The sequence below is a fragment of the Sceloporus undulatus genome, chromosome 5, assembly GCF_019175285.1.
Source record: "Sceloporus undulatus isolate JIND9_A2432 ecotype Alabama chromosome 5, SceUnd_v1.1, whole genome shotgun sequence".
NCBI lineage: Eukaryota > Metazoa > Chordata > Lepidosauria > Squamata > Phrynosomatidae > Sceloporus > Sceloporus undulatus.
In genome coordinates, this window is record NC_056526.1 from 28,205,878 (window position 1) to 28,218,179 (window position 12,302).

Consider the following 12,302-nt stretch of genomic DNA (forward strand, 5'->3'; position numbering starts at 1 on the left):
TATTTCATATTTGAATGAGTGAATAGGCTTTCCCATGTGACTGGCATAGAAAGTGCTACCCCCCACACCAAATGGGCTTTATTTGTCCTTTATGATAAACACATATAGAGCGACCCAACTGGTAGAAAGTATTGGAACATCACATTTATCACATGATCCCCACTGGTCAGGATCAAATCAAGAATATGTCAAACAGGATAATAATATCAAAATAGCAGCCAGTGCAGGGAAATCAATAGTTGAATTAAAATATATTTCTTAAGGATATTTAAGCCTCCAAGTGAAACTTCATCTCAGCCCTCCTCAGAAGTCTGTTCCAAGGAGATGAAATCTTTGACAAAATAGAGCCATGCCAGCAGGCTGTTCTTAAATTATGCAACACACAATTCAGAAATCTATCAATGCAACTGCAAACTTACACATACACAGAAATGCTAACAAACTTGAAACACACATTTACCTGACCAGCATTTGAGGGACCAAATTATTTCCTAAAAATAAAATGAAATTAATTCTTAATATTTTTTTAAAAGGTTCAAAAGAAATACATGAAAAAATTAAAATATTTTAAGGAATGTTATGTTTCCAGATTCACAGAGTAACTGAATTGGGATACTCATTTTTTAAAATGCTGTTGTCTTTTTTGTTGTGCTACCAAGTCAATTTTGACTTCTGGTGAGAGAGGCCTCTAATAGACTATTATTAAAAGCCTTACAACTCAGTCTTATAGCTGTGACTTTAGTTAGTCCTTTAATTTTAAATATTTTAGAAACTTCTGCAACATATGTTTGATATGCATCACTATGTAAGCTCCTTCCCTCTTGGAGAGAACTGGAATTTTAGATTACAAGAAGAGTATTGGTATTTAAGTCATTCCATAATTAACTATCACTACTGTCCTCTATTTAAATTGGATTATGAACCTCCCACCTTTAAAATATAGTTATTGAGAGCAGTTCCTTGATGTCTGCCTAGCTAATAATAGAGGAAGTAAAGATTAGTTAACAACAGAGGAAGCGAAGCTATCAATTAGAAGCGCAATCTTCCAAGCAACTCTTCCACTGAAATCCCAGTTCATAAAAAAGGACTATGTAACAGTGGAATTTGGCCTAAAAATGAATTACTTTTAAGGACATTTTAAAATGTAACCCTGGAACTCACATATACAATACCAAGGTCTTATATTGTAATCACAGCATTACACAAGTTTATGGAGGATAACGTTATCAATGGCTACTTACTTCTGATGGCTATATATTACCTATTGCTGGCTCAAGAGGGCTAGTGTGCTCATGCCCTGCTTGTGGATTTTTCATAGGCCTTTTGTTGGGGAATATGACTTTATTAAATAAAATGTTGAGTTATGAAAAATACAGTTGTGGATAAGGAAGATGAAGACTCTAGTTTATAATGGACAACTAAAATGATCTGAAGAAAACCCTATGCCAAATTCTTTCACAAGACAGAAGATCTCAAAGGGTTTTGGATTAATCTTCTCACTCAGCACTTCTGTGAGTGGAAGAAGCTTTTTGCTCATAGAAGGGCATCATTGGAGCAACTATATCCTAGTTTCATTTTCTGTATACTGTACTATATAATACCTACCTTTCTTAATAAAAGCTGTCTTACATGCATTAACAAATTGCTAAGCTAATTCATAACTTATTATGGAGGAGAGTCTAGGGAACAATAGGTTCAGCCTACTGCATTTAGCCAAAAGGCTGACATGCAATACCTACTGCATTCAACAAGTGAATATAATTGGCACCATCAAGAAAAAAGCTAGTGGGAATTAACCTGTGTTCTAAGCAACCTTACTGGGTAGTAAACTGAACTGATCACAATGGGGCTCATTTCTGAGTAAACGTGTATAAGATTGAATTATATACTACACAACATAAAAGCAAATGGACTGCATCCATGTGCAAATTGGGATTCTGAGTTGGGCATGAGGTTGACAATTTCAGGAAAACCTTTAGAAAATATTATCTGTTCTGCAGTGATAGATGCAATGTTTCCTAACATTTGCTTTACATGTTTGACTGCTGCCCTTCCTAATACATATTTCATATGAAGGCACTTTAAGAATACATACTGTTACAGACCGCCAAATAAAGCTGCTTCGAGTCACAGTGGAGGTATGGTGTTTCAATGATGCATGCGTCCTAAGAGTCCAGAAGCCACACCAAAACCATGCTCCAGTCCATGCATCATTGAAACACCATACCTCCACTGTGACTCGAAGCAGCTTTATTTGGGCTGTCTGTAACAGGCCAATGCAGTCTTTTATATACAGTACAGATCCCAGTCCAGTCCCACTGAATTCGGCTGGGCTTGCTCCAAGGTAATTGTCTATAGCACATTATTAATAACAATACCTGTGTACCATAGACTTACCTTTATAGTGCATTACAGCCCTTGACTGCAGTGCACAATGGTGATATACAGGTAAAGTACACAGTGCTATTTTTCTGTGTGTAATATCCATAGGTATTGCTATAGTATATGTAATACTATAAATATGATGGATACTTCAAGGATATTCATTTTTAGCTCATGCTGGAAAATGTATTTTATTGTGTAATAATATATATTTATTTTTTGTAAATGACTATGTCTATTCATTTGATGCTTTACTTCCTTTTTGCAAACTCGTAAAACTTGTTTATGTATTTCATAATATAGCAAACTGCAGCTCTCTTTCCCACATTGTATTCAAATAACAAAAAGTTTAATCAAACTAAAAATATGAGTTTCATTTTATAACTGCACCAAACATGCTGCTTTGGATGTTTGGACCCCAATTAGCTTATGCATTGTTAACTGCACAGGAACTAGTATCCATAGATGGAGTTACATACTTCATCTGAATCTAGACTCTAAATTAATAGGGCCCAAATCAGCATATTATGAATGCCCATGCTGGTGTACATCTTTAGAAAAACCATTTTACATTCTTAAAAAGCTACAATAATTTTTAGATGTTGCAAATGTTACATATACCTATTTCCCCTGGTGTCTAAAACATGAGCCAATATAAGCAATTCCCCTTAACCTCTTTTAAAACATCATACCTAGCAGAAAACTGGTTAAACTTTTAGCTAACTGAATCAGGATTCAAAATAAGCACCAAATCCAAATGCAAAGTCTTCCAATAAGAAGATACAAGATAATCAGGTTTTGTAAGACATAGTTAAAAGACATATTTAGAATTTGATTTATGTTCATATAATCTTCCCTTCCAGCAAATACTCATCTGGGGGATGAGAACTATTCTCTCTCAGTGCAATCATATCTCCCATCAATTCTCACTAAATTCAAGAATAAGACAGAATAGCTAAACCAGAGGTGGGAATCATGTGGCCCTCCAGATATCTCCCAGATTTCCTCACCCTATCCCACAATTCCTCACCATGTGATATGCTAGCTGGGGCTGTTGGGAGTTGAAATCCAAAATATCTACAGAACTACATGATTGCAACCCCTGAGCTAAACAGATATTTCTTTTTGATAAATTGATATTTACTCTATACCCATATACAGCAGTAAGAACTGCTACAACTATTATTAAAGAGATTATTGCTTTTAAAGATACATTCATGTTATGATAAATATACTTTAACCTACTGAACCACTGGGGAAAGGGAATGGTAGAAGTTTGACATTGCAGAAAGTGAGGTGAGATTGAGAAGAAGAAAAATTATTTAATCTGAATCATCTCTTGCAGAAAAGGTATTCTGAATGTACCAGTGCACAGTTGGTCTGACCAAGTCGGGAGTTCATGCTGCAAAGGAGTCCTCCTTGGATAAAAGGTGTAATCATGGTCATAGTTCAAAAGGCAGCTCAGGGATGCCATGTAAATATCAGCAAAGCGTGACAAGCGTCTTAAGAAATAGGTTGGGTTCTGGTCAGTCCTGAATAAGCTTCCAAACTGAGAGTTGAAGAAGTTCCTGGTCATTTCCCTGGAGAGAGAGGGGAAGTGATATTTTAGGATTTCCAATCTACTCCTTATCTGCCCCTATTAGCTGGGAGAAAAGAAAACTGGGATGTAATGAGACAGTCATCTCTAAATATCTGAGGGGATGCCATGTAGAAGAGAGAGCAAGTTTGTCTTCTGCCACTCCAGAGACTAGGACACAAGACAACAGATACAAATTAGAAGAGAGATTTTGTCTAAACATTAGAAAGAATTTCATTATGGTAAAAGCTGTTCAACAGTGCAACAGACTACCTCAGAAGGTAGTAGACTCTCCTATGGAAAAAAATTTAAACAGGGGTTGGATAGCCATCTCTCAGCCATCTCTCTATCAGCAACACTGGGCTGTTGTGGGTTATCCCTACTCCAGTGCAGATTATTTGGGGATGGATTGGTCTTGAACTGTCAATTAAACAAACCCTCATTCTTGAAGCAAATTTATTTTCAGGCAAACATCTTAATTACCCTTTCCTCCCCAAACAGTGAGCATTGTCCTTGATCATGAAGATGCAACATTGTTTAGAAAATTATCAGTTGCATTTAAAATATTATTGCAATTTGAATAATACACTACCCCCCCCCCATTTCTATCTATTGCTTCTAGAGTGATTAAAATTCTAACCGTGGCTAAGGGAATTATCACATGGACAAATTACCCGATTGCTCTCTAATGGGATGCAGCTGGGTTGCAGGATGCAGGTGGGTACTATAGCTTGTAATCTGCCACCAATTCCACAGGCAATTGCATCCTGGCTGCATCCCGGGCCCCAGGCGCACTTTGGAGGCCACTTTTCAAATACAGAAGGCTCCCAACTTTGAAACACAGACTCCAAAGTGCACCTGGGACCTGGGATGCAGCTGGGATCAATTAGCTGGTGGAATCAGCAGCAAATTATGAGCGATAATACCCGCCAGTATCCCATAACCCGGCTGCATCCCATTAGAGAGCAATCAGGTTATTTGTCCATGCAATAACCTCCTAGATTTTTCAGGACAACAGCCACCTTAAGAAATTTCCAGTAGTCATATTTGGAATCCAAAGGGTTCTCTGCTGCAATTTTTCTTCTGCTACTTCTGATAATAATATTGATAGAGGTAGAGAGGAAAATACAGCCAATAGGAACCATCCCATTTTTACTAAAAGGGAAATCTGGATTTATTATTTTAAAACCTTGAAAGAAGCACTTCAATGTTTACCTCATTTCCTTTCTTTCCTTCTTCCACTCCTGTAAAATCAGCTGAGAGTCAGGATCCTTGTGAACCTGAAATGACAGAAACCAAGGGCATAATTGCAATTTATTAAAGAAAAAGGGCACAAAGCCCATCTTGGCTTGCTGCCCCACTGCAGAAATAAAGCAGTTTGATACCACTTTAACTACCATAACTCAATATTATGGAATTCTGGGATTTGTAGTTTGGTGAAACACCAGAGCGTGCTGACAAGGAAGGCTAAATATCTCACAAAACTACAAATACCAGAATTCCACAGCACTGAGTCATGGCATTAAAAATGGTATCACACTGCTTTAATTCTTGCAGTGTGACAACAGCCTTAGTGTCAGCATGCCTACACAAAATGTTTGTATGCTATTAAAAATACGACAGCCACAGAAATATTGAATTAACAAGAGCATTTTAAAAAACAATAGCAGCACACAAACTGAATGCAGTATGAGAGGGCTAAATTTATGTTACTTATTTCTAACAGCACCACTACAATTTCTTTTACTGCAAGGATAAAAAGAATAAAAGTATTTTATTGAGACTGAAACAATTCCATACAGTCACAATGGGCTAAATTCAATGTTAGTGCCACCTAATAAACTCACCTACTTAAATGGTGACTAATACCATTTTGGAAGGGGAGGAATAATGCGGCGGTGGGGGGAGGTAAGGGAGAAAAAGAACAAACCTGCATGTGTTCCAGTAATCCAGTGAGAGTTTGCAGCCAGGTCATGGTCTGAATATACCGCTCTGTGTTCATGATCTTAATCTCTGTTCGTAACTCTGGAATAATTGCACCTGTTCGCCAGCCATGCTTTAGGGTCAAATCCTATTTGGGAAACCAGGATTGCAAAACACAAAAGCATTGGTGTTAAGATAAGAGAGAGCAAGGGTAGTTTTTTTAAAATCCATTTTAAAACCAGATCTTAGAGCCAGGGGAAAAACAAAATATAGCTGAACAGGAAGGACGTTTTTGTTTCAGAAGAACAGAGAGGAAATATTGTAACATTAGATGCAATAAAATACCAAGCTCCCATTTATTCAATGAGTCTGCTCCAGTGAGGATTAACAATTATATTCAGGCCTTTAGTTTATTACACCTCCATTCTTTCAAGATAGCACTCAGACCATTATACTGTCACTATAAAATGGTTTTTCTGTCATAGGTACTGATTTTAATGTTAATCCAAACCATCACAAAATTCCTTGTGTCAATATGGTACCAATGAATGTCAAGGTTATACAAGGAATTCACCAGTTTCAGTTGTGAAGCTACTATCACCAAGTTACTGCTTTAATAAGATTCAAAAAAGGGGAAATGTTCAGCAATTTATACTTTTAAAAATTAGAATTAGCTATTGTGGAGATCCATGACAACATAATGTGTTTGTTAAAATATGAAGAACTACTTCTCAAAGGTGGGAACATCTACAGGCTTCACTCTAATGCTACAGTATTCTACAAGCTGAGCAGTATTTCCAAATGGCAAAAAAGAAGACAATCCAATTGTCTGCACCACAGGCTCAATACCCAGAAACTTGTCCTGCTGATATGCACAGATGTGGAAAACTGCTGTTCTGCCACATTTCAAGCAATGCAGAATCATGCAGTACGATTTCTGTTTTCTATTTTCCATTTAAATGTTTATAACAGTGGGCAGTAAATGCTTTTTAAACAACAATTATTTCTATTTTCAGTCCACCTACAACTCGTATTTTATATACAGCAGAAAAGTATTTGTTCTATGGCCTTGTTCTTAATAATCAGTATACAAGTACAAAACTATATGGCAAGTGGAATAATAAGCTTAGGTTTTGCTGAACTGAAAAGTAATCCTATCAGGGATTTTCCCACTTTTATGACAGAAACATGGCACTCGTTTTATTTTCATAAGTCTTGCTGACTTAAAAAAGGAATTAGTTCATTCCTGTAGACAGTACCCGGTTTTTTGAATCAAAAGGGAAAAGACTACTTACTGCAAGATCACTGTAAATATGATCACCAAAATACAAGACTTTGGAACCCCTCCAACCAGTCAGTTTCAGGAACTCATATAAGTTACCCTACAAAGCCAGAGGTAAAGACAGAAGTTATGAACCGTTAATAAAATATGGCAATGGGAAGGAGTAAAGCTTTTCTTCACATGTGAAAACCCAATTATAATTCTCTCACTTATACCAATTTTTCCCCTGGCCTTACATTCTATCTCCATTACCAAGACAGAATGTTTGTTTTTTTGTTCTCTGTTTATATATTCTTTGTTGTTGTCTATCTGGATGACTGGTTCATTTTTCTTTTTGAAATGAATTTATTTAGAGTTAAAATATTATGTGGGTGGGGAGAGGAGAGGGGAAGTATAGCCTAATAATAACAGGATTGGGATTCTACGCTGATCTGTGCTGTATGAGATCCAATCTAATATGAACAAAACTATCCATGTTATAATCATATAAAATCTGTGGAACTGCTTTATATCTACTGCTACTGTCTAATTTGATACAGTATCAATAATGTCAACTTGGTTAATAAAAATTATTTTAAAAATAATGTCAACTTGATATACTGCATCTTTAAACTAAAAGCTCTCCAAGTATCTGTTTTATATATATTTTTCCTAGCCTTTCTCCCAGCACACAATCCAAGACAGTGTACAACATTTTAAAATCAGAACATATTTTAAAAAAAACTCTGATACAATAGTTTAATAATTTTTGTGGGGGTTTTCGGCTATGTGGCTGTATTCTGGAACAGTTTATTCCTGACGTTTCGCCAGCATCTGTGGCTGGCATCTTCAGATAATGCTGTCATGGAAGTGAGTGGGATATATATATATATATATACACACACACACACACACACACACACACACTGTGTAACCCTTGGTTGAGAGGAGGTGATTTACATGTTAATCTTCGTGTTTCTCTGTTGTTGAAGGGCAAGGCATCAGGGTGTCTATTTAATTGGTGATCCATTGTCTGCTGAGACAGACAACAGTTTAAACTTAAACACCTATCCAACCAAAACAGTCCTACCTATATTTTTTGGTCTAAGCCTAATTGTAGTCCCAACTAAAGAAGACACACTGAATCAACAAATTAACATGAATATTGACTTTAAATTAGCAATTGTTTCAATGGGTCTACTCTGGTTGGAACTAGAAATTTGATTTACACCATAGTAACCATATGAGAAATATAAAGGACTTATGATAAAATGTACATACAAACAGAAAGCATAAAATGTATATACAAACAGCAAACATACACACATCTTTCCTGCTTTTTTAATTTTTTTCTGGTTTTGACTTATATCTATGTATTTTTCTTATTGCCCCTGTTAGTTGTCTAAAGGTCCTCATCAAGGAAGAAAAGGAGAATATAAATATTTTAAGCAATAAAAAATACCTGTTTATAAATCTGGCCTTTCTGCAATTCATGGATTTTGTCCCAAAGCAAAACACCTCTTTCATTTACCTTACGGAAAGGTCTAAAAACAAAAACAAAAAAGCCAAGATCAGGACCTCAAGAGCACCAAGTGGAAACAGGCCACCAGCAAAAAAAATAATAATAATAAAGGATGAAAGCCCCCCTTGAAGATTGGTTCCTTTTCTCCAGAATGTAAGTAAATGCATTTTAATTTCTGCCTGAGAAAGAGGATATTTATTTTAGGAGGCACAGGGAAATCAATGCTACAAGATACGATGGTTACACTATCTCATGAGTGGCATAAAGGATTTTGTCATTTTCTTGTCCACATAGCCTTCCTGATACAGTACTATTCAGTTGTGTCACACTTCCACAATATAGGGAACTTGAAACAACTATGCTGCAGTTGCTTACCCACACTTTAAGAAAAGCTACTGATACTCACCTTCTCTTATCATTAAAGAAGTTTGGTTTGTCAGCCTGGACAATGACAACATCAAAGAGATCCCTCCAGTCTTTCCCAACAATGAACCTCATGCCTCTGTCCCTGTAAGGAATAGATGAACTATTAAAAAAACAAGTGTAAATCAGCTTGCATTTTAAGAAATGACAAGTAATATTTACTACGTAGAGGCCGTTTTTTGGTATGTACAAAGTAAGCAACCTACACAAAGCTGCTAGGACTGTTTGTGATGAGGAACATCTTTTTGCCATGATCTGCTAGCTTTGCTAGTACAGCACGTGTTTGATCCGCGTAACAAACATATTTCTCTGGAATGGAAGGTGGGAAGAGAAGGAAAAGAAGTTATTGCTTTATTCGTTGCACATTTAAGCCACCACTGACTAAGGTTTTCTGGGTAATGTACAGTCCATTAAAAATATAATACGCAATATAATAGTGACTAAAGAAGCAGAATATAAAACCAAATAAATCTACCAGATGCAGTGAATAAATTTCCACTACTAAGATTCCTGACTACATTAATAAATGTAACACAGACATGTCTTCAAACTTGTCTAAATCTAAAACATACGACCATACATCCAAATTACAGCAGTAGTGGTAGAATTCAAACTGCATGTAGAACAATTCAAATGAAAAGCACTAGCCTATGTGCTATAGTTAATCATTACTGAACAATGTTCTTCCCATAGGAGTGCTTCTCAGGCTTTGAGCTGGCATAGAAAAGTGGTTCCAAAACAAAAGGCTGGGTTCACCAAAAAAAAAAAAACCTCTACCCCTTTCAGTCTGAGTAAAAGTAAACTTATAAAGCATTTTAAGAGGAGTTGCTAGTGGAAACCAAAAGTTTATAACTACACTAGATTACAAATCCAGTGTCTCTATAGACACTGGCATTCTAAAGTCTTTATATGGTGCAGAACATTTTTGAATTGTCTAAACATTTTAAGAATGTAGCATATACCAAGACATTAAAAATTCTAAAGCATTTCAAGAATCTGTACTGTTAGTAATCCTAAGTGTGCAAGTTGAACCTCAAAGGTCTGGGGAAATCATCTTTAAATGACACCTAGAAGGGAAGTTTGTTCCAGTTCCTGCCATTTCTCACTATCAAGGAGGGCAGAGTTTAAGAAAATAAGCTGGGATCTGGGTGCAACACGCTGTGTAGTCAGCAAGTCCTGTATAAAGAAAAATGCTACCTTGCTTAAAACAAAACAAAATAAAGAAAAGCAATAGTCTCAGAATCCATCATATAGAGGACTTCAGACAATTTGGTTCACTGAATCTCTGTTACTCATCATAGATTTTGAATAAGGAAGGGAGGGAGGCAGACAAGTACCTGAATCCACCATGGCATGTCTGCTAGAAGAATCTGTTCCTAAATGTGAGTTACAACACATCTGATAAAAGCCATTTGTTTTTCCAAGTTTTCACCTGCAATTAAGTACTATTACTCCAAGGCAAATTAAGCAACATGCTTATTACTGAACCTTACTCATCTGTGAGTTCTATTCATCTGTGGGACATCCAGGTTACTGTCCATATGGTACAATTAACTACCTACTTTCACTGGATGTATCCACATATATTGCTATATCTTCTATGCCAATCCTGCCAATCCTGACCACTGACAAAGACTTTCTGTCGAAACACATTTGGTCCTATTTTATCAATTCATCACTTGTAATGGGCTCGCTATGTTATCCCTCCCATCTGATTCCTTGGAGGTGTTGAAAACTTCATTTGTATTTGTATTTTACATGTATGACATCTCCATATACTCAATTTATTGGTTGGGATTTATAGTTTCATAGCCTAGTACATACTGGTTACATCAGCTCTTTTGTCTCATAAGCTTTTGATTTTATCTTTGGGCTCTGCACACAGACCACAGCATTTCTGTCTGTCTCCAGGATTGACTATATTTTACCTATCCCTCCCATTTTTTTATCCAACTCTTCTAGTTTGCTTCCAATAAAACCTTTTCTATTTTTTGATCATTGCTCCTTTTTTTCCCTAGACCTTTTTGTTCTGCCACTTTCAGTTAGGGTTTAGGGTCACACCTCTGTGTCTTCATCAGATCACTGAATTGAAGGCATATCCAATAGCAGAGGTTCAGCCAAAAGAAATTTAAGAGTTCAGATCACATACATCAGCATACCTACCTTCGCCATGATAAGCTGTAATGGTCCAGCTGAGGATGGTGTCAGATGTTGCTGACATAGCAAAACGGAGATGCAAGAGGAACTTGTGCCTCTTCATTTTCTCCATCTAATACAGAGGTAGGCAACTGCGTGAAGGCCAAGGGTCAACTACCCTCTTTGGGCTACACACATATACATACCAGCATTACAAAATGTCTCTGTTCCCTTCCCCTTCTCCACCCAAAATGGTGACTGAGAGTTATGTCGCATCACTTCCTTTCACCATTTTGGAAAAGACATAGAGAGAAAATGGGAGCAATTAAGGACGATGGAGGGGGGTTCTGGTGTAGTTTTGGGAGGATGAGGAGGCCCTTTTTTGGCACCTTTGTATGCATCTAGTGGACGTTTGGCACGGTGAAAATGGTGAAGACTGTGATACAATCATGCCAGGAAACAAAAAGGGAGTTGTGGGCTTTGAAGAACTGGCTGTTGGTTTCCAGGGCCATGTGCAGCCTATGGGCTGCACCTCCCCTATCTGGATCTTATGCAATGTTGGACATGGCAATTGCATCTGGAACTTGCATTATTCCTCTTGGGAGACATCCACAGCTTCTTGCTTACAAATTACTTCAGAAGTGTGATATGATAAGATGCATATGGAGTGACATGAATATCCTCCAAGGAACATCCAGACTAGCCCTTTTGAAGCCACTTATTGTTCAAAAGATACCAACTTCCCATTATATTTAAGTTACCACCCAACAACTCTTACTGCAATTCATACCAAGAACAGAAATGAGCTGAGTAACTTTAAGGAGGCAATCTTTCTACATCCTACATCATTTCTGCAATTACATGATGATATATGCTTGTGAAACAACAAGAGACACCACCTGCTGGAACTAACAATCATAAAGCATTAAACGTGAGAGCTCTCTTTTTTAGAAAACCTCATCAATGCTTACCAATATCTGCTTCAATTGCACGGTACATTATTCCCTTGATGTGGACATCTCTGATTGAATCCTGTCAGGCAAATTAAAGTGAAGTTAACAGCAAAATTCTTCTCCATG

At 36.9% G+C, this 12,302-nt stretch overlaps 1 protein-coding gene across 1 annotated transcript in view; it reads right to left on the reverse strand.

Annotated features, from left to right (window-relative positions):
* The window catches only part of NT5DC3 (5'-nucleotidase domain containing 3), a 46,377-nt gene that overhangs the window by 7,441 nt on the left and 26,634 nt on the right, over nt 1-12,302 (reverse strand). Inside the window, exons 7-15 of the mRNA XM_042467113.1 lie at nt 12,195-12,255; nt 9,294-9,396; nt 9,071-9,172; nt 8,605-8,686; nt 7,177-7,263; nt 5,889-6,029; nt 5,174-5,238; nt 3,748-3,962; nt 461-491 (exon numbers count right to left, since the gene is read on the reverse strand). Coding sequence (XP_042323047.1) covers nt 461-491; nt 3,748-3,962; nt 5,174-5,238; nt 5,889-6,029; nt 7,177-7,263; nt 8,605-8,686; nt 9,071-9,172; nt 9,294-9,396; nt 12,195-12,255 — 887 coding nt within the window. The remainder of the gene's footprint in view (nt 1-460; nt 492-3,747; nt 3,963-5,173; nt 5,239-5,888; nt 6,030-7,176; nt 7,264-8,604; nt 8,687-9,070; nt 9,173-9,293; nt 9,397-12,194; nt 12,256-12,302) is intronic.